The sequence below is a fragment of a genome, unplaced genomic scaffold (genome assembly GCF_019419815.1).
Source record: "Pyrus x bretschneideri cultivar Hongxiangsu unplaced genomic scaffold, Pyrus_bretschneideri_v1 Contig67, whole genome shotgun sequence".
Taxonomy (NCBI): Eukaryota; Viridiplantae; Streptophyta; class Magnoliopsida; order Rosales; family Rosaceae; genus Pyrus; species Pyrus x bretschneideri.
In genome coordinates this window covers 1,227,820-1,250,043 of record NW_025999806.1, presented here as the reverse complement: position 1 = coordinate 1,250,043, position 22,224 = coordinate 1,227,820, and the positions used below count along the sequence as shown (strand labels likewise).

The window sequence follows — 22,224 nt, the reverse complement described above, 5'->3', positions numbered from 1 at the left end:
TGCCGTAATCAAATTAGAATTTAAGAGGATTTTAAAAATGCACTCAAATCCATGAGTAGTCAATTGAGATTTTAATGGATATTTTTAGAGTGATTATAAACCTAAGTTGTGGATTTCATTAGGGGTGGGTTCAAAAAACTGAAAACCGAAAAAAACCGAAAACCAAACCGAACCGAGGCCGAAAAAAACCGAACTGAAACTACCAAACCGAATTTGGTTGGTTCAGTTTCGGTTTTTGAGGTTTGGAAACCGAACCGAATTGAACCGAACCGAAAAAAAAATCATATATAAATACTAAAAAATACATGTTGTCGTCGGGGTTTGAACCCTTTCCCTACTGGTTGGGGTTGGTTGTTGCAAGCCAACTTGACTGTAGGCTTTGTGTTGTTATAATTGTACCAGTAATTTATTTATAGGTTTCTTATGTTTAATGCTTTATAAAATTTCTTAACTTTACAAACCCTAGCTGTCTCACTCCCATTTCATTTCAGATCTCAAACACCTCTCTGTTCCGTCCGCTGCTTCCTCTTTGCCTTTGCTTCCTCTCTTTCTTTCTCTCTCTCTCTCTCTCTCTCTCTCTCTCCCTCTCTCTCTCCTTCCTCTGTTCCTCCAAATCACTCTCTCTCCAGTCTTCTCCTGTCCTCCTCGCGAATTCCTTCTTCCAAACCATGATTTTCCCTCGCCCTTTTCGAGATCTGACAAAAAGAAGAATTGTGTCACATCCTGGCCCGGGTGGGACGACTTCCTGGGCCCGCTCCACTACCGTAGCACGATATTGTCCGCTTTGGGCTTACCATTCCCTCACGATTTTGTTTTTGGGAACTCACGAGCAACTTCCCAGTGGGTCACCCATCATGGGATTGCTCTAGCCCCCTTCTCGCTTAACTTCGGAGTTCCTACGGAACCCGAAGCCAGTGAGCTCCCAAAAGGCCTCGTGCTAGGTAGAGATGGGAATATACATTTAAGGATCATTCCCCTGGGCGATGTGGGATGTCACAATCCACCCCCCTTAGGGGCCCGACGTCCTCGTCGGCACACCACGGCCAGGGTTAGGCTCTGATACCAAATTGTTACATCCCGACCCGGAAGGGATCACTTCCCTGGGCGATGTGGGATGTCACAATCCACCCCCTTAGGGGCCCGACGTCCTCGTCGGCACACACGCGACCAGGGTTAGACTCTGATACCAAATGTCACATCCCAGCCCGGGGCGGATCACTTCCCAGGGCCGCTCCACTACCGTAGCACGATATTGTCCGCTTTGGGCTTACCATTCCCTCACGATTTTGTTTTTGGGAACTCACGAGCAACTTCCCAGTGGGTCACCCATCATGGGATTGCTCTAGCCCCCTTCTCGCTTAACTTCGGAGTTCCTACGGAACCCGAAGCCAGTGAGCTCCCAAAAAGCCTCGTGCTAGATAGAGATGAGAATATACATTTAAGGATCATTCCCCTGGGCGATGTGGGATGTCACAAATTGAAAGAGCTTGCGACGATCATGGCTATATCGCTGCAACAAAGGTTGTGGTTTTATTTATTTGTCAGTTCATAGGTTTTTAATTGTATGGTTACCCATTTGAAATTTATGTAATTTAAGGTGAAAAAGTTTGTATTTTTCTCTAAATATGTTTTGGAATTTTCTAGATCTATTGTGGACTTGACTATGAATTTGAATGTGGGCACTGGGCATGCGCTATTGAAGTCCGATTATGGTATTTAGAAGAACCCAATTGCTTTTTTTTTTTTTCGATTTGCATCGATCAGTTAATTTGTTGAGTTATTTCATGATTTTGTAAATTTTAAAGTTTTTGAATTTTGAATCCTGGTGATGTACATTTCCTTGAAGAATATATGTTTATGTATTTGCTTAACTTTTGAAAATTTGAATTCGTTCTGCTTGATCACAAGTAGTTGAATTACTTGAATATATTCAGGATTTTGAGGCTCTCAATTCTCTGATATATGAGAACTGGGAGGTTGATAGGTAGGTTCCTTCCATTTACATCATTTAAAAATAAAAATAAAAAACCGAAAAAAACCAAAATTGAACCGAAAAAAACCGAAACCGAAAAAAACCGAACCGAAAAAAAAATGAACCGAACCGAAATTTTGGTTTGGTTTCGGTTTTGGCAAAAAACCGAACCGTTTTGAACCGAACCCATCCCTAGATTTCATTGGATTTGTGAGCGAAAATACATATAATCAAGACTAAAAGGAATCCCACCTCAAACCCTGAGGATTTCAATTCATGCTCTAACCCATTCTCCTCCTACTTGTCAGCCGTCACTGTGTCTCCCATCTTCCTCCGGTTCAATGCTCCATGCTCAACCAATGGTGATCCACTTTGGTCTGATGTGTAAATTGTCTCAAAACTGCTTCAAGGCAACTACTTCAGACAGAGCGTAGACATGGCATCTGGAGCAACTACGCCAGGCACAACGTCGAAAACTGCTCAACGCCGTCAGTGCTGTGGGTTTTTGCCTTTTGATGAGTCCATGACTATAAACATTAGACGGTGCAGAGACAATAACTATAAACATTGTAATACCTTGTCTTGTTCATAAATTACGTTTGGAAAGTGCTTAAGGAAAAAACTCCCTCCCTCCTCGTAGTCCATTCATTGAGGTGATCTGCACTTCATAAATAAGCTCAAGGCCCTTTCCTTCTTGACAGGAGGAAGAAGAGAATATACTTGGGTTTGGTGATTTGGCCTCTCGGTCCTTAAGTATATGCATATTTGGCTTGCTTAAATATCTCAAAGAAATTCAATCTATGTTGTACTGGTGATCTAGTGATGTTTTATAAATCCTACGAAAAACCTCCATACAAATCCATAAAAATCTATAATATAAATCCATATAAATCTGTCAAAACCCGTATATAATTTAGAGTCTATTAAAATAATTTGAAAATTTGTCACTTAAAAAATCTATTAAAATAATTTTTTTTATGCAAGATGTAATCGTAAACACATATACCAACTGCAGGTTTGAATTTCTGAGCTTTTCCCTTTTCATAACTTGAAGGAAAAATATCTGAAATCCCTAATTCAATATTTCATCAAATTCGTCATAGATTCTGGAGAACAAAGATACGAAATTTAAGCAAAATAGCCAGAAACCTAGATATCATCGAAGCTCCAGTGGTTGAAGAGCTTCAATTCATAGCGTGCCTGCGTTGGTTCCAATACAGGAGTAGTAACATAAGCAGTGCCCCGGTTGCTGTATAACCACAATTCAAGCTACAAAAGTTGAAAAATCTCAATGCTCCAAACCCTAGTTGGTTAAAACACCTCCACCCAAAAAATGCGAGTACAGAATTGATCACTAATTGATAGTGCCGGCCTCAAATGTTCCAAATTTTGAACAAATTAATTGATTACAGGGCTTAACTCATATATTTATGTAAATCAAGTTACAGAAAAAAAAAATTAGATAAATAAAAATAAGAAGCAAAATAAAAGGATCTAAATCACTAACTTTTAATCACATTAATAACAATTCTCTTTGTGGAAACTGTTATTAGCAGTCCAAAAATCTCATTCTACACTTCTCACAAGTGTATTTTTCTTTCTAATTATAGAAAGTTTGGAGTTCAAAGTGAGATTTTTGGAGTGCCAATAATAATTCCCTTTATGATTCTTATTTTTTAATTTTAGTTCATAAACCCAACTGAAAGTTGGAGTGGTTAATCCTAGTCGGAGGATTTCATTAAAAATGATCCTACTGCTTTGTGTATGAATCTCAATTTTTCAAAATCCTAGGAAATCCAAGAAGGAATCCATACAATTTTATAATAGAAATTCTTATAAATATGTCAAAATCTATATGGAATTGTAAAATCTATTAAAATCTGTCACCTAAAGAAAGTCCATTAAAATTGTTTGAAATCCAAATTGACTACCCCTAAAGCTCATCTTTCAACCCACCTCTTTGTGAAGACAACAATGATTGTCTTTGAATATCTCATAGACCATGTGAGACTCCTAGTCGCATGTTATGGTCCCCTAGTATATGTACTATTTAGGAGAAAACCTATTCTGTTGCAATTATAATGCAATATGTTCATTCTATAATACAATGCTTTCAATCATATTGATTAGGTTATTTCATTTTCAATTGCCTTAGTGATCAACTCATGCTTCAACTCAATAGATTTAGAATTTTATTCCATATCATGATGCTTTGTTAAAAAACTTTTGAATCATGTCGATGAGCGTTCTCTTTTTTGTGAAGGCTAGAGATTTCTTGTTTAGCATTCACTTACTTCCATGATTAGGTAGTTTAACCCTAACAATGCTGTGGGCATCCTCTCACACTATAATGCCTTTTAAAATTATCAAGTCCTCCTTGTTCTTGTATTTACACCACCTCATTATTACAATGGCAATAAGTTTCAAAATAAAAAAAAAAATTCAAGCACCACTCACTCTACACATTTTGGATAACATATGTGCTATAAGCATACCCTTTTTGATCTTTTACACTCTTTAAATTTATGTCACTTGATATTCTTTAATTCATCCAATTCTCGACCAGAAATTAAAAGAGTATGTGAAAAATAAATAAAAATATGTGTATAGCACGTTCCATTTGGATATTAAATCATCTCGGACCACTTTTGTACTTTAAGGTTAAAATAAACTTAACAGTTAAGATCTTTTTTTTTTTTTTTTTTTGTTAAACAACAGTTAAGATATGAATCCATCCAGTTTTGAAATTATTTCGAGACCCATTTTACAGAGACATGATTAATTTTCCATCTAATTAATTAATCACTATATGATCACCTTTTCTTTAAAAAAAAATATGATCACCTTATTCTAGAGTATTGTGCGAAGCGAAGAATAAAAAAACCCGGCTCCGTGAACATTTTGAATCCAGAATTCAAACGGTCCAAATCTTTAAATTGAAATCATCCCGACCGTTCATCAAAACCAGTAATCACCGTCCGATCACAGATTTCCCTTCCCCGCCCCATCGCCTCTCCCAAATTCAAATTCACTTCCACCCTAACCAGTCCCCCCCCCCCCCAAATTCAAATCGACTTCTCCCATCTGCTCATCTCCCACTCTGTGACCCGAACCACTCACTTCGATCCGACCCGAAATGCCGTTCATATCGGACACCGCCAGCGCCATCAAGAACCGCTTCGGGTTCCACGACCACTCCTCGGACCCCGTCCGGAGCACTCCGAATCTCCACAAATCCGCGTCCAAAGAGAGCTTCTCGGCGGTGCGGAGCATCGGAGACTGGGACGACGACGATGACGACGGAAAAGCCAGTGCCGCCCCGACTTCCTCAAACCAGAGCTTCGAGTTTCATGAAGACCCTTCCTTTTGGAAAGACCACAATGTGCAGGTACCTTGAACAAAGAAACATTACTTCTATGGATTTCCAAAATTAATTTGTTAAATCCAAATGAAGGTTAATTTGTGCTTCGAATCTTAATTTGCTTCTCCGATTCGTGTTGAATTTGATGTAGTTTTGAGGTTCCTAAATCTCTAACTCATATTTTGAGCTTTTGATTTTAAAATTAAAGCGATTAGGGTGAAACTGTTTTGGTTAGGTTATTATTCGGGTTCGTCCGCTTAGCACCGCTGAAATATCAGTGCAAGGCTATGGCAAATGCGTTCGGCAAGAGAGCTGTCAGACAATTACTTGGACTGGCCATCCCGAGTCGCGGTTTACTTTTGACATTGTTGCAGATGAGAATGTTAGCCAGGTTAGTTTTCTCATTTGGTTGTGTGTTTTTGCAATTTTGACGGTTTTTCTTTCTTCGGACGTGAGCTTCATTTGAGGTTTGTCATGCGCAGGAGCAACTGTTCAAAGTGGCCGGATTGCCGATGGTGGACAACTGCATGATAGGCTATAATAGCTGCATGTTTGCTTATGGCCAAGTGAGTCTTCAACATTTTTTGTTTCCACAATAAATATTCTTGTTTGTGTGCATATTTTCTTGGTGATTAGTTTGTCTTTGGAAGTATATGAAGATTGGAGGATATGTTTTCATATGACTTAACTGTGTCTATGCAGACTGGAAGTGGGAAGACCCACACAATGCTTGGAGATATTGAGGGAGGCACTGGAAGGCACAGTGTCAATTGTGGGATGACACCTAGAGTGTTCGGATATTTGTTCTCAAGAATTCAAAAGGTGTGTGACTTGTAGAACCAGTGGTATAACTTACTACCAGGGTATTTTGATAGTGCAACATTTTTAGGAGGCAATTTTTCATTCCGAAGCATCCTTCTTTCTTAATGCTTCTTATGACCTACTCGCTCACTATATAAAAGCTTTTGACGTTTAACTATTTTTGTATTTGGGAAGGGATTTGTTCTTTTTATATCGGTCCTAGCCTTAGTGGTCAAGTAATCAAATTAACACAACCACTTAACTTGAAAAACAGTCATATTTAATCGAGACACAATCATTAGGCTGCCTACATAACTCACTTTCCACCGTTTAGTTCTATTCTAAGCTGAAAGTTAGATGGGAGTTGCACATTGAATCTTATCTATGCTTAATATTCTTTGCAAGATACTAATGCATGTTTCTTTGTTTATTGTGGAGTACCAGGAAAAAGAGGCTGGCAGGGATGAGAAATTAAAGTTTATTTGTAAATGTTCTTTTTTAGAAATATACAACGAACAAATTCTAGACCTTTTGGACCCTTCATCTAACAACTTGCAGGTATGGATCGCATACAACAGAGAATTTTCTGTTTCTACAGTATCAATAAAAATATATAATAATTGACTTTGTTCTGAATATCCTGAGCATATTGCAGATCAGAGAAGACATAAAGAAAGGAGTTTATGTGGAAAATCTCAAAGAGGTTGAAGTGACAAGTGCTCGAGATGTTATCCAACAACTTATTCAAGTATATAAGACCTCTGCTCAATGTTCTCATGTCGTTTAAACTTTAAACATTTGAATTAGTAATTTGTAGAATACTGCTTTGCAGTCATTCTGTGAATCTTAATTGTGGTATTTATATTGATAGAAAAGTTTCTCTATCTCATGCTGAATTTGTGGGCGTTTAATTTTCTACTGTGAATTTGCTTACGTACCAAACTTTATTTTGTTACAGGGTGCAGCTAACAGAAAAGTAGCTGCTACTAATATGAATCGTGCTAGCAGTCGCTCTCATAGTGTATTTACGTGCATCATTGAAAGCAAAGTGAGCAAATTTTTCTCTTTTTTTATTTTATTTTATTTTCCTTACTGAAGTTTAACAATCTTGGCTTACTTTTCTTTTTTCTTTTCAAGTGTTCGTTAATTTGAAATTTTGTTTGATCTTTTTTTACCAGAGGGAATGCCAAGGAGTAACTCACCATCGTTTTGCTCGGCTTAATCTTGTTGACTTAGCAGGGTCTGAAAGGTAAATGTGAATTTTCAATTTTATTTACAAGGGGTTGGTAGGGTGAGCCTTGGTGCACTGGAAAGGTTGCTCCCTTTGTGACCAAAAGGTCACGTGTTCGAGTTGTGAAAACAGCCTTGTAGCAAACCGAGGGTAAGGCTACGGACGATAGACGTTGCCCCCCCCACCCTTGCAAAGCGGGGAGCCTTGTTGGCTTGGGGTTGCCCTTTATTTAAACTACCAAGCTTTGAAAATGTATGCTATAAGAAGCTATTTTCTATTTAGTTCTTTGCACATTTTGATTAAGTGTGAATCTCTGGGGAAGTATGACTTTCCATATCTATGCATTGCTCCCAGTATCAATACGGGAAATACTACATCATTAATTCAATTCCCGTAGTGAATGAAAGTGTCGAGTTTGATATTTGTCCATGTGTTCATGGCAGACAAAAGAGTTCTGGGGCTGAAGGTGAGCGTCTAAAGGAAGCTACGAATATCAACAAGTCTCTTTCAACATTGGGGTATGTTTCCTCTAATCTTTAGCCTTTTGTGGTTAAAGAAATTTCCTAAAAATTTTGTTATCATTGATGTCAAGTGCTAAATTAATTAACAATTCATTTGCTGACTGAATTTTATATTTTCAGACTAGTGATTATGAATCTGGTGAACATGTCGAATGGGAAGTCACTTCATGTTCCATACAGGGATTCAAAGCTTACCTTTTTGCTTCAGGTATCTTGTGATATTATATACAATGCTATCAAATTCAGTTATTTCTCATTTGTGTTTATATGTGGTTAGTATTATAGATAGCATAGTGAAGAAATATATGTTTGATAACATCATGTATTTGTGGGCTACAAATTTGGACGTGTAAGCCTAGTTGTTTGGAAATTCTCAATTTCTTGTATAATCCTGATTCTGTGTAACATGAAAACTCCATTTTGTTTCCTTTTCAGGATTCTTTAGGAGGGAATTCAAAGACAATTATAATAGCAAATATTAGTCCTTCAAGCTGGTTAGTAAATCTCCTTTTCTTACACTTCTTGTTGTTGTGCTACTTTTGCTTTCCGTTTATACCATGTAATCATAACCTTTGTTATTTATCTATGTTTGCAGTTCCTAGAGGTTATTGGTTGTGAAGCCTTGTTTTATGTTTTAATTTTGATCTTGTAGAGTTCTTGTTGTTGAACATTACAGTTTACGGTCTTCTATATGTTTTATGACAAGATCAATCACGCTTAATGTTTTATGTGGGGTTTTGCAGCTGTTCGTTGGAAACATTGAGCACTTTGAAGTTTGCACAGCGTGCTAAATTCATTAAGAACAATGTATAATACTTTTTCCTTTTGTTTTCTGCTTGCACGCTCTTAATGTATTGGTTTTTCTGCTTTGAACATTTTGGTAAATAGTGAGATGATAGAACATTAAATACAAGACTTATTATTTGCATTCTTCTTGTATTTCAAAATGGACTGAGTTTTACAAGTGCAATCAAGGAATGATTTGACTGAGCATTTTGGTACTACTTTACTAGTGGGATAAAAGGTTTATGTCAGTTATTGTGCTATGTTTACTCAGGCAATTGTGAATGAAGATGCATCTGGAGATGTCATTGCCATGAGGGTGCAAATTCAACAGCTCAAGGTATAGTGTTTGATCTTCTCTGTTTTTTGGGGAATACCACATTGTCTATAATTTTGTCATATAGATTGTGTTTGCTAACTATTGGCCTTTTTGCTTGGATATCTTTCTTGAAAGATTAGGTTGGGGCTTGTTGCTTCACTGGTTTAATCATTATAGAATTTATGACTTCACATACACCTTAATAGGAGCCAGCATAAAACCACTGATAGCCATGGTATAATTACTATGAATAAGATAACTTTATACTGAATGCTGATTTCGAATAGGGTAATCAAACACCAAGGATTCTGCTGGAAGGCTATTATGCAGCTTTGTTTCTTGAATAGAGTTACTTTCTAGATTCAAATTAGATAAACTCTACTAAGTTAACACTTCTAAGTTGAAACAATGAACATTTCATAGCTTTTATTGATTTACATTCTATCTTATGCATACCTTCATTTATTTCTAGAAAGAAGTATCCCACTTACAAGGACTAGTCAATGGAGGAACTGGAAGTCAGGACAATGATATGTTAGCTGTAAGCTTTCCAAGATCTCCAGGATCTTTTAAGTGGGAAGGACCTAATGGATCATTTAGTCCATTCGCTTCTGTAAAGAGGACATCTCAGGTATCAGCCTTTCTTTCTGACTTGTACAGTCGAAAATTTGAAAGTATGTATCTCTGAAAATTTCTGGTTAATAAATAAATTCATTGGATTTTCAGAAAAAAGACTATGAAGTTGCCCTTGTTGGAGCTTTCCGGAGGGAAAAGAACAAAGACATTGCATTGGAGACATTGGCTGCTGAAAGCCAGGCAGCTTTGCAGCTGGTATGTATGAAAATATTGTCCTCGTGGTATTTTAGAGGCTTTTATGTATTGTTGCAGATCCCTTGGTTATTTCACAAAAAGATTTTTCTTTTCTTCATGATGTCTAATTCCATATCAAAAACTGATTTTGGATACGGCTTCTATAGTCATGCCATTATGTTTTAAGTTTTGTTTAGTTTTGGTCATTGTAATATTAATTTTAACTTTCTTTAGTTATTAAATGATTCAAATATTAATATTGGATATAAACCTGGTGCTGAACCAGGCAAAACAAAGAGAGGATGAAATTCAAGGCCTAAAGATGAGGCTACGGTTTCGAGAAGCTGGAATAAAAAGGCTGGAAGCAGTTGCCTGTGGAAAGATCTCAGCTGAGACACACTTGCTAAAAGAAAAGGAGGAGCATTTGAAAGAAATTGAGGTTCTACAAGCCCAGGTTGATCGTAACCAAGAAGTGACCAGGTTTGCGATGGAAAACTTGCGGCTAAAGGAGGAAATCAGAAGGCATGTCTTTGTTCTTATTAAGCCATGCGAGCCATCCTTTTCACAATATACAGTTCTTCCTGCTAGTGAGACTCATACAGTAGTGGAATTAATCATGATACACTAGTTTCAAGGGTTTTAAACTTAACATAAAGTTATCTTGATTCTATCTATAGAAAACTAAAATGTATCAGTTTCAGAAACACTCATTCACTTACGTCATCCATTTGAAAAAGAACTGTTTTTACATCGAAATACTACATAGATTTGTTGCTTTTTATTCTATTAATCTTATATGCTGAATAATTTCTCTAAAATTTACTGGAGTGATTTTTTGAGATTGAATATTACTTATTTACATTCTTATAGGTTGAAGTCATTTTATGAGGAAGGTGAACGAGATATAATGAATGAACAGATCATGGTGCTACAAAACAAGGTAAAGAAATTGCTTAGTATAAAATTGTTTGACTTTTATCATTGCTCCTTTTCCTTTTCCTCTGAACTGAACATTCTTCTTGTGACTAACATGTAGTTATTAGAAGCTCTCGACTGGAAACTCATGCATGAATCAGAGTCCTTGACAGCTCAGGTATTCCATGCATTGTTTTAAAGTTTGAAGGTGAGTTATTCCAAAGGATTTTATCTTGACATAGTTTTCATATCATTTGTACTATAGAATACAAATCAGGATGTGGTGATGGAAGGTCAAAATGATGATAATTTGCTGATCTCCAATCAGGTTCGCTGCAATTTATTTCCTACTTGTCCAATGATATATAATGGTTGGTCAGTTTCTGAGTTGTATTTTTTACTTTCCAAATGTGTGACAACTTACTGTGAGAGTTGTTTGTCTCAATAACTTGTTGAACCGGAAAGTACAGCAGGGTCATGGTGAGCAGCATTGTCTGACATCAAATTAATTTTTTACTGTGACCTAATTTTAACATCTAATCATCTTGCACCTGCATCATGTTGTTTGAAGAGCATTGAACTAAAGTAACTTTCAATTAAGATTTATATTTCCCGAATAAATGATCATGGTTGTGTCCCAAATTCAAAGAAACACTAGGTTTTTTGGATTGGAGGTGCTTGAGTTCTTGAGTTTCACGCTAAAAGTGGTTGGATTTCAAGTTACACCATGTTTTACCCTCTCTGCTTTTATTTTTGTGTTTGTTGCTTTTTCTTCTATATGATTTTTCTTTTTCTTCTACATCTATGTGAACAGGAACAAGCATCACCTTGGCAGTCTTCAATTAAGGAGGAGAATGAATTTCTCCGTATGCAGGTAAAACATGCAAACAGTTTGTGTTGAGCTTTATTTCCATTGATAGAAGTGATTTTCATATATGATTCTAAATTGTTCGTGACAGGCCATTCATAACCAATCAGAAATTGACACGCTCCAGAAGAAACTGGACCTCTGCCTTGAAGAGAAAGAGACTTTGGAAAGGTAATCGTTTCAGCTTATATCTTCCATTTGCCTGAGTGAAGAGGGGCTATTGAGAGTTTGTGTTTTATGAAATAGGTGTCATATCTTTTGCAAATTCTTGGGTCTTCTATTTTATGCTTTCTCCTTTTTATTTGCTATGTTATAATGTGATTAGGTTTCTACTCTTAACATTATTTACCAACTTTGCAGGAATATCAATGATTTGATGACAAAACTTGAAGAAGAGCGATTGTCAAGAGCCACGAAAGAAGAGAAACATCAAGTTGAGCTTCCTTCATCCTCAGCTATTGTGCCCGTTATGAATTTCAGTGATCAACTGGAACTGGAAACCATGGTTGATGCCATTGGTGCTGCAAGTCAAAGAGAAGCTGAAGCTCATGAGACAGCAATAATCCTGTCTAAAGAAAATGATGAACTGCGTATGAAGCTTAAGGTTTTGATTGAAGATAACAATAAACTCATTGAATTATATGAAGGGGCCACTTCAGAGACTAGTTACAGAAATATTAACAAATCTGAATGTTCTCATGACGGCATCAAAGCTCACAGTAATAGTGGTGGTTTTGTGGAACTTGCCAAAGAAAAGGAGGCTGAGATGACTAAAGTGGTTGAGAATTTGGAGCATCAACTTGTAGATTTGCATGAAGAAAATGAGAAACTAATGGGGTTGTATGAAAGAGCCATGCAAGAGAGGGATGAACTCAAAAGGATGCTTGCATCTCCTATGTCTCTGGAGGGAAAGAATTTTATTGGCAATAATAGTCTTTCTGGTTCTGATGGAGGAGCAGTCTCAATGGAGGAATCTGGTTTGTCTGGATTGAATACGCAAGCTAGGCTCGGCCATATATCTGATGAAGTCAAAGCGGAAATTGAAAGTGGGGGGTTGAAATCTGTGCTTGTTACCGCCGGTATATGCACAGTTAACACTGAAGGGGATTCTGGAAATGAGGTTGATGTTGGAACTGCGTCTGACATGGAACTGGACACATCAGATCTCACCACAGTAAAGCTTTCAGAAGATCTCAATTTGGCCAGAATGAATCTGGAAAAAGCAGATGAACAACTTCTAGATTCTGCAAAAACAGTTGCCTTATTTGGTTCCATCGAGAAATTAATTTTTGAGGTTGAAAAACTCTCAAGAGAAATTGAAGTAACGGAGAATGAAGTTCAGGTCAAGCAGCAGCTTTTTGAATCATATAAACTCCTCTCTGCAAAAGTGAAAGAAAATAGCAATCTGATTGACAAAAAGTTGTCAGCTCTCAAGTACTCCTTATCTAACTTTTCTTCCTCAGTAGTTTACTTTGAGCAACGAGAAGCTCGGGCAAGATCAAGGGTAGCAGCTTCGACAGCGTATCTGGACCAAAAGAAAGGGGAATTGGTCTGCCTACAAGCACAAAAGGATGAAATAGCTACTGAACAGATGAAAATGCAACAATCTGAAGTCGAACTAAAGAAAAGTCTTGCATGCCTGAAGTCAAAGCTAGAGGATGAAAACCGAAAACAGGAGAATGAACAGGTTCTCTTTGCGATAGATAATGTTGAGAAGATAGACCCCTCACAGAAAAATTGGCATTTGGGAGGTAAAGCTACCGAGTTACTGAAGTCTGCGGAAGAGAAAACTAAACTGCAGATGGAGATGAAGCAATGTCGAGAAAATCTTGGAGTCGAGAGAAGGAAACTTGAGGATCTAAACAGAAAGTCTGATAAGGTAGATAGTGAGATGGTAGCTGTACAAGTGGAAATGCAGAAAGCTGTGAAGTCGGTGGAAGAGATGGAACTTGCACTTGAGAATGTGTTAAAAGAGAAGGAAATGCTGTTGGAAGTAAGAGATAACGGAAAGACTGAAATTGAAAGCCTGGTAGTTGAGTACCAGCAGAATTTGTGTGAGTCGGATTTGAAGGAGGCAGAGTCAAAGATTTTGGAGGAAGACTTGCAGACTGAGTTACGAAAGTTGGAAGAGCTGCGAAAAGCAAGGGTTTTAGCGGCCGAGAAGAGAATGCAGCTGTTGGAGACAAGGTCTCATCCATGCTTGTTATCAGAAAATATGAAGGAAGAGCTTGAGAGTGTTAGGAAATACGTCGTAGAGGCAAGGTCATGTCTGCTAGTAAGGCCGATTCAACTGTCAGTTGACGAAACCCGATCGATAATTACTGTATTTCCACAAGAGGAGAGGATGCTTTGATTGTTACACTTGTAATTACTGGCAACCACTCCTCTCTTGTGTTTCGGATTAGCCAACAATATTGTGTACTGCTACATTTAAGTTTTTGTTGTTTTTCATTTTTCATGTTAAATAGAAAGCGTTGGCACAAGGCAAAGTGCAATTTCGAAGCAGTCGAATTTCCAAACTAGCAGGAATGTAATACATCTGTTTTAAAATTTTGATTTTGTCAATGAACTTTGTATATCTGAAACAAAGATCTGCAGATGCTTTGGTTAGAATATGTGATTACGAGACAAAAGCTCGAGGTCAAAGGGATAGAGGAAGACCTAGGAGGACTTGGAAAGAGACACTAAGAAAGGGCTTGGATTACTTGGATCTAACGGAAGACGTGACACAAAACCGAGCGTAGTGGCCTTCTAGGATTTATATATCCGACTCCACTTAGTAGGATAAGGCTTTGTTGTTGTTGTCAATGCACCTTGATACATCTCTTAATTTGTCTCTCCCATATGTAAAATGAATGGATCTTATATTATTTAATGTTTTTGTTCTTCTTTCTATTTGAAAAAAAGGGTACCAAATAAGTTTCATTTTTCCAAAGTTTTTGTGAATGGAAAATATTGAAAACTTTTAAGTAATGGGCTCATTTGTTAACTATTTAGTTTTAGTTTTCAATTTGATTAGAAATAAAGTATTGGAAAAAAAGAGAGGTTATACTTGCTATATTCAATCACATAGAAAATCACTGAATTATTATACAATTTTATAAACAATGTAATGCATACTTATACGCAACTGAATGCTAAATGCACACTAATATGTGTTCAAAAAATCTAAAAACTGGTCTTTGACACACCTTGAATCCAATAACACAAGTTGAGGACGTGGTGTGTTGGCCGACACTAAATTGACCACATGACCCCATTGTGAGATAACGTCACAAGCCAACTTAACGACGAAGCCGTCATAAGATATTTATGATGTGCAAGAATTTGAACAAAAATGTTCATCAACTAGTAAATCCAAAGCCGCTACAAAGTTTACTTATCAACCTCCCCACTTGGGACACGAATTATCTTGGGATTAAATCCTGTTATTTTCACATTACATCAAAGCAGTTAGAAGTTTCGCAACAGTAAACACATAAAAGAGGAAAAAGCCCCCTTAGCCGTCATCGAACTCAATGGTTTTCACCGGAGTTTGTCACTGGAGTAGGACAGACATGCATAGAGAGTTAACGAGTTTTAAACCCCAGGTTAGAGTATGAAAATCACCACATAAACATGTAGGTAACAGAGAGATTAAGAATATGATAAACACAAATTATTTGCTCAATTCCCATCAGCAGCACCAATTTTTTGATAGGATCTTTACCACCTGCAAAAATATAGATAAAAACACTTACAAATACTTGTAAAAGAACAAGGTAATTGTAGTATAAGTTGTCACATCCCGGCCCGGGGGGGGACCACTTCCTGGGCCCACTCCACCACCGTAGCACGATATTGTCCGCTTTGGGCTTACCATTCCCTCACGGTTTTGTTTTTGGGAACTCACGAGCAACTTCCCAGAGGGTCACCCATCCTGGGAGTGCTCTAGCCCTCTTCTCGCTTAACTTCGGAGTTCCTACGGAACCCGAAGCAAGTGAGCTCCCAAAAGGCCTCGTGCTAGGTAAGGATGGGAATATAAACATAAGGATCACTCCCCTGGGCGATGTGGGATGTCACATAAGTGGCTCCAATAAGGTTGTTCTCCACAGAGATTGACTGAATAATTATATTTAAACTAATCCTTAATTAACTATTAAAACAGATTTTTAGGAAAAGATTTAGATTGTGAAATTTAAAAGATAAACAAATAAGAAACAAAACAATTTAAATTAAAAAGCCAAAACTTGGCAAAAAGGAAATTAAAATAGTCTTTAGGAAAATCAAATGAAAAAGGCATTAGGGTTTAGCTGTCGCCATTAACAATCTATATAGTTCTACCACTTACTTATGAGTTAACACATGCAACTTTGATGGTTAGGTTTTCTTAATGCATAATTGAAATTGGTATCAGGCGGAATATCCTGTAAATAAATTTTATAATCTGCTGGACTGATTAGTCAAGCCTGCTAGCCAACTAAGATAGATTTGTAAGTCAATAAATCAAAGTTTCAATAATCAATTTCAAATACCAAAAGCTATCCTAGTCAGCAAGGCCTCAGTTTGTTCCGAATTATTAATGTGTCAAGTGAGCATGATTGTGAGCACATACCAATTAAATATTCAAACAATACATGTAGCATGTATATGTATGTGAGATATGTGACACAATATAAATAATTTTGAAAACAAGATATTTTTGGCCAAAAAAACCCATTTCTCGGTTAAAAAACCAGGGACTCTCCACTGAGTCCAATCCACTAGTATAATCAAGATTCTTACAAAGTACCACGTAAAACTCAATTCCTAAACCTAGTCTACAGTATAATCAAGATTCTTACAAAGTACCACTAATATAATCAAGATTCTTACAAAGTACCACGTAATCAAGATTCACTACTACGTTTAACTATTAGAGCGACAAACAAAAGTTGGTCGCGCAAAGTGTATTTCTGTTGCACAAACGTCTGTGCGACGGAAACTTCGTCATGCAAAGATCATGAAGAAAGACTTTGCGTGACGAACAATATCATTGGTCGCAAGAACACGGCGCGCCAGTTTAGCCTTTTTCTCACAAAATTTTTAGGAACGAATGTGTTCGTCACACAAAATACCAGGATACAAACATAGGACGACTAATATTCGTCTCTAGAAATTCTGCGCGACGATAAGTTATTCTTGTGTGATGAAATCTTGTTAGTCGCTTGAATTTTGCGAGATGAAGATATTCCTCGCTAGAATTTTGCAAGATGAAGAAATTTGTCATGCAAAAAGAATATATATATATATTTTTTTTTTAATAAAATAATAAAATAAAATTGTAATTATAAAATGTATTGAAGAGAAAAATAATTTATTTAAATAAATATAGAATGTATGTACCTGGAAAATGTTTAAAAAATTAAGGGAGTAAAAAACTAAGAAAATAATGCGGAGTAATCTACGGGGTTGTCATTCAGAAGTGGTTGGAAATCTTGGGGCAAAAAGGTCTCGGGGTTAAGGACAGGCTCAGAGGTTGAAGGGTAGAGTTCTGGGCATGCTCGGGTTAGAGGGGCTCGGATGTCGACGGCGGACGAAGATCCAGGAGACGAATGCCGAACTAACTGAGGGCCTGTACAATCAGTGACATCTGGCTCTTATATGAGGCGAGTTTAGTCCTAAGGTCGGCCACCTTTGCTATTAAAGCTATCACCTCATTATTTAACTATGATGATGAAGGGGCTCTAAGTTCCTACTGCCGAGCATTCCCCATCCCCCTACAATACACCCTCAGCCTCCGCCAGAGAGTCTGATCCAAGGTCTCTAAGGATTTGAAACCCCGCATCCTCAGGGGGATCCACAGACTCGAGCGGAGTCTCGGGAGGAAGTTAGGAGATGGAATCTTAAAGAACCAATTGCCTCTTCTCTATCATCGTCACCTGTGTAATATAACATGAAATATTAATAATAACATTCAAATAATAACCACGATACTTGAATGCATAAGTTAGTAATTACAATTGAAGAATACTTGCATGAAGGGACTTGGCCAACTCATCCCTGGATCGAACATAAACGTCTCTAAAGATATTGATCTTCGGGAATTTTGAACCCCCCTGAATAGAATAAGAGAAGAAAAATGTTAGTACAACTTTATTTTCAGACCCACGCACCCTTGTTTTTCGCCCTGCCAGGATTTTAGTGGCAGAGGTTTCTTGATGATGATGATTGTTGGAAAAAGCTGTTATGTAGGGGACTCCTCATTTTGGTATAAATGTCCTTACTCTTCTTTATTGCAATTTATCTATGCTCTGACATCACTTGTGTTCTATGCTCTGACATCACTTGTGTGATATGGGTTCAATCATGCTCACATGCGCACTCTAAATTAGTCACTTTTAGGTTTTAATTTATTCATTTTTTCCACATCACTATACTTTATGGCTTTGTCACCTTCCAGGTGTCGGCCAGCACATTGCGATTCAGATGTCTAGGTGGACATTCCGGGTCATGGTATTCAAGTAAATTAGCAGGCAAATAGCTAAATTTTAGGACCCAATTACATTAATTACAATTTGATTTATTCTCTAATATTTGATCCACAAATCAAGCTTTAATTGGCGTTGACTTTGATTCATAACAAATAATTCCAAAGTGATACGAAAGTGAAATAGTAAAGCTGAATAATAACAGAAATACACATACATACATATACATATTATAGCAATATAAGAGATTTCACAATACTATTCTCAAAATTCGATTTATCATTAAAAGCCTTTAAACACTCATATTGGCTAAAGTTATGAAAAGGAACACAATAAACCAATTTTACTACAAAAAATAAGGATAATTGACTTAAAAAAAATGTCGGCAATAAAGCACTTGTCGATATTGATTAGTTATAATCTGTAGAAAACTTTCCTATATACAAGGGATTAGGTGACTTTTGGTTATGCAACCATTCAAATGGGCTACGCATATCTTGGGTCATACCTCCTAATCAAGATGTATACTTTCATTTGAATTACACCTCTCTATGAAGGATGGTGTTTTAACAAACCTAATATTGCTTTTGAACCTTAAGTATGTATAGATGGACCATGCATATGCATTAGAGTCCTATAGTTACCTGAAGGAATATTCGTTTGAGAATCTTGGATTATGTTTCGGAGAGTTGCCATACTAAGAGATTGATAGATAAGCTCATTAAGGCGGGTGTATTCAATTGAGATTTTAAGGGATTTTAATTCTTTTAATGAATCCAGGGGTATTTAATTAGGATTTTAAGTGATTATCTGAAATTCAATGTGTATTCAATCAGGATTTTAAGATAGTTTATTAAAATCTTAAGAAATCTGGGTGTATTCAATTAGAATTTTAATGAAGTTTATAATATTCCAGGTGTATTCAATTAGAATTTGAATTTAAAGAGATTGAAAAAGTTGAGGAATTAGAGAGAATTAAAAAGATTTTGTAGTGTATTTTAAGCATCCACAAATCTCACATCTCCCTATGACATTACATGAAATCTCTACAAATCAGTTAAACTCCATAAAAATCCGTGGATTTATAAATCCATTAAAATCTCTCAATTCCCAATTGAATGCACCCCCCTAAATATTAGGGTAATCTGCGCAGGTCGCATGACGTTTGACTTGGATCGTTTGCAATGAATTGGATGGGGGTCTATTGATTGTGGGCTTTTATGGCCTTCATAGAGAATGTGGCCTATTAGTCTGTTAGGGTTTGACTAATGGTATGCATATTCCATCAAGGACATAGTAGTCATATTTGATAAGTTTCATAAGTGGCGTGTTCTCATTAGTCGGGATATTTTATTTTCCCATAATAACATTTTGAGATACTTGCAGGCTGCTCCAAGGAAATGACTTATGTTCTCAAAACATGGCCAATTGGACGTTTCTGGGCATACAGATACAGATTGGGCAAGTTCTATCACTAACACACATTCAACTTCAGGCCATTTCACATTTGTTGAATGCAGCAATCTAGTTGCTTGGCGAAGCAACAAACAAAATGTTGTTGTCAAATTAGTCGTTGACGCAGAATTTCAAGGTATATCTCATCGCATTTGTGAATTGTTGTGATTACGAAGTTTACTTTCAAACTTAAGTTTTAGACCACAAAAAGTTGGATTGTGATAACAAGGATGAAATCGACATTGCTCACAGTCTAGTTCAACATGATTGAACTAAACATGTTGAAGTGGATCGACATTTTATCAAAGTGAAATTGGAAGTTGGACTGATTTATGTACCGTTTTTTAAGATTGGAGATCAACTGGCGGATATTCTTACAAAAGCCGTGTCTAGCAAAGTATATCATAGCTCACTCGAGTTGGTCATTGGTCACATCTATACACCAAATTTTTTTTTAGGAAAACTAATTAAAAGGACTTGAAAACTTTAAGTTTTAATCAAAATGACAAAAATGTATTGTAACTGAATAGTACCATGAGTAACTTTTTAAAGTAAAAATGTCCTTAACGTTAAAAGTGAATAGTACCATAAGTGTTTCACCAAGACTCTAGAGGGAGGGGGGATGAGCCCATCAGGTCAAGTGTGGGCTTCGTTGACTTTGTAATTATGGTTTTCGACAATCTTAAAGTTTAAAAGGTGGAATTATAACTGAGAAGATTATCATATAATGACACTAAATTTTTTTTTCCCCAAAAGATCGGATTTTATTAAAATTAAATTACGAATGATTACATTTGCATAATATTAAATAGAAATTCTGAACATAACTCATCTCAGCCAAATCTCTCGCAATACCCCACCCCACCCGCCTTTGTCTCCTTCCTCCAGGCCGCGTCGCAATTCAATTTCAACGCTAATTAAGTATGCTTTTCAATTTTGTGTTTACCTAGTTAAGGTAGCATATATGTATATATGAAAGGTTGATTCGTCGTGTTTCGGGTTTGGAAAATATAATTGTGAATCTTTGGGATGAAAATTAATGAGACTTTCTTTCTTAATTAATAGTTAATTGCTAAGAAGATTAATTTTTCAGGCCAAATATATTTTAGATTTATCTTTTTATTTTGACATGGGGATATTCTAAACTAGTTAAATCTATGTAGGGAAAAAATAATAGGTGGAATTTTAATTAGAGAAATAACTAAATACTCTGATTCTATTTAAGTGTAAGTCTTAATTTTGCATATACCCAATTAAGGAAGGAGGAGGATTCTCTACCCTCATAATCTATTTACCCTTCCATGCACTTCTATTTGAACGGTCACGGTTAAGCCACATCAACATCTTATATTGATTTTTTTTATAGAGATATTAAGACAAAAAACAATGCATGAGAGGAAGGTCTGAAAGAGGATGAGAATCAGATGGTAGAGAATCTTCGTCCGTTAAGGAAACATGTGTATATAAGAGGACCTATCTAGCGGTAACATGCATTGTAAACCTAGGTGAGGCTTCATTCTCCTTGAAACTAGAGTGAAGGCATAAAAGTTGTAGTCAATAAACATGGCGAGGCTCTCATGGTTTCCAATTGCTTTCTTTCTAGTCCTTGCCTTGAGCTGTGCCATTGATGTCATGGTAAGAACTCTCGGACACTCGTTGTTAAATTAAGCATCCCTTTTCCGCGTGTTTATCTTGTAAGTTGAATACATTTTCTTTGCGCAGGCTGGCGGCGAGGGATCACTTCGTCCTGAGCGTATGCATATTACTTGTCAAACTCTTGTTCTTAAAATGATTTTAGCTAATTTAATACATAATTGATACAAAATTCAAATTACTTGATATATTATTTGTTTGGTGTTTTAACCAGAATGTGGAGCGGCATGTGACTACCGATGTTCTGAAACTTCACATAGGAACCCATGCATAGAGTTCTGCAGCATGTGCTGCCAGAAATGTCTATGTGTTCCATCAGGCACATATGGACATAAGAAAGAATGTCCATGCTATGACAACTGGAAGACGAAAGAAGGAGGTCCCAAGTGCCCATAAAGCCAAACGAGTTTATTACACAACGTTTAAGAACTACATTAACCGGCTATTACGAATTGAAAATGCAGATTTGTTCTTGCAAATCCAATCCAGAGCCTACCTGGAATAATTGCTATTTACCATATTCATCAATAAGGAAATGAATTCTTTGTTAGATATGGTGTCAAAGTAATCTACACTTTTTTTTCCTTTTTTTGCGCATTCTCTCACTTCAACCAAACGATATGAAACTCAATCCAATCTAGACGACAGAAAATTCATTAAAACCACCTCTAAAAGAATCAGAAGCTTGAAAGCTACAAGGATGATGAACAAAAGCTACACCAGCAGATGGAGGAAGCCTGACAACATAAAGAGCAAACTGACGCAAAATGAGAATCCCTGATAAAGCGATAAATTATTAGTTTGAAGTTTTCCAGGACTAAAATGCCATATGATAATAGAGTAAATTCAATCTATACTAAGTTTGCTTCCTGTTCATCAGCATAGTGTGCTTCCTATTTTTGCATCACGGGCGTTACGCGCTCTAAAAATGTGTTGTTTTTTATATTCTTATATTTCTTAAGTAAATACAATCCCACTGTCAAAGGAGATGACCTTGTCCAACTATTTAGGCAAAAACTTAAAATGTAATTGAAATAGAGACTCTCTCAAAAGGGGATTAGATTATGCCTCCTAAATCACAAATGA

At 36.7% G+C, this 22,224-nt stretch overlaps 2 protein-coding genes across 2 annotated transcripts; both read left to right on the top strand.

Moving 5' to 3' along the window:
• The first annotated feature begins 4,794 nt into the window (after positions 1 to 4,794).
• Positions 4,795 to 14,086, top strand: LOC103967090 (kinesin-like protein KIN-12E). The gene is made up of 22 exons (XM_009380336.3): positions 4,795 to 5,360; positions 5,569 to 5,724; positions 5,816 to 5,899; positions 6,036 to 6,155; positions 6,579 to 6,692; positions 6,790 to 6,882; positions 7,093 to 7,182; positions 7,313 to 7,383; positions 7,809 to 7,883; positions 8,007 to 8,094; positions 8,322 to 8,380; positions 8,630 to 8,693; positions 8,944 to 9,009; positions 9,461 to 9,619; positions 9,715 to 9,819; positions 10,085 to 10,320; positions 10,669 to 10,738; positions 10,835 to 10,891; positions 10,979 to 11,041; positions 11,528 to 11,587; positions 11,673 to 11,752; positions 11,942 to 14,086. Exons 1-22 carry the CDS (start codon positions 5,109 to 5,111, stop codon positions 13,932 to 13,934), a joined length of 4,155 nt encoding a protein of 1,384 aa, XP_009378611.2. The 5' UTR covers positions 4,795 to 5,108; the 3' UTR covers positions 13,935 to 14,086.
• Positions 14,087 to 21,048: 6,962 nt separating this feature from the next.
• Positions 21,049 to 21,534, top strand: LOC108868693 (gibberellin-regulated protein 12-like). Its single transcript, XM_018652339.2, has 3 exons — positions 21,049 to 21,120; positions 21,208 to 21,238; positions 21,353 to 21,534. Exons 1-3 carry the CDS (start codon positions 21,049 to 21,051, stop codon positions 21,532 to 21,534), a joined length of 285 nt encoding a protein of 94 aa, XP_018507855.2.
• The last annotated feature ends 690 nt before the right edge of the window (positions 21,535 to 22,224 follow it).

Excerpts from the sequence above, each read along its gene's own strand:
- LOC108868693 (XM_018652339.2), top strand. The coding sequence starts at position 21,049 with ATGGCGAGGCTCTCATGGTTTCCAATTGCTTTCTTTCTAGTCCTTGCC. Across the intron at positions 21,121-21,207 it reads GCTGTGCCATTGATGTCATG|GCTGGCGGCGAGGGATCACT; the intron begins GTAAGAACTCTC and ends TTCTTTGCGCAG. Across the intron at positions 21,239-21,352 it reads GGGATCACTTCGTCCTGAGC|AATGTGGAGCGGCATGTGAC; the intron begins GTATGCATATTA and ends TGTTTTAACCAG.
- LOC103967090 (XM_009380336.3), top strand. The coding sequence starts at position 5,109 with ATGCCGTTCATATCGGACACCGCCAGCGCCATCAAGAACCGCTTCGGG. Across the intron at positions 5,725-5,815 it reads CAGATGAGAATGTTAGCCAG|GAGCAACTGTTCAAAGTGGC; the intron begins GTTAGTTTTCTC and ends TGTCATGCGCAG. Across the intron at positions 10,321-10,668 it reads CTAAAGGAGGAAATCAGAAG|GTTGAAGTCATTTTATGAGG; the intron begins GCATGTCTTTGT and ends ACATTCTTATAG.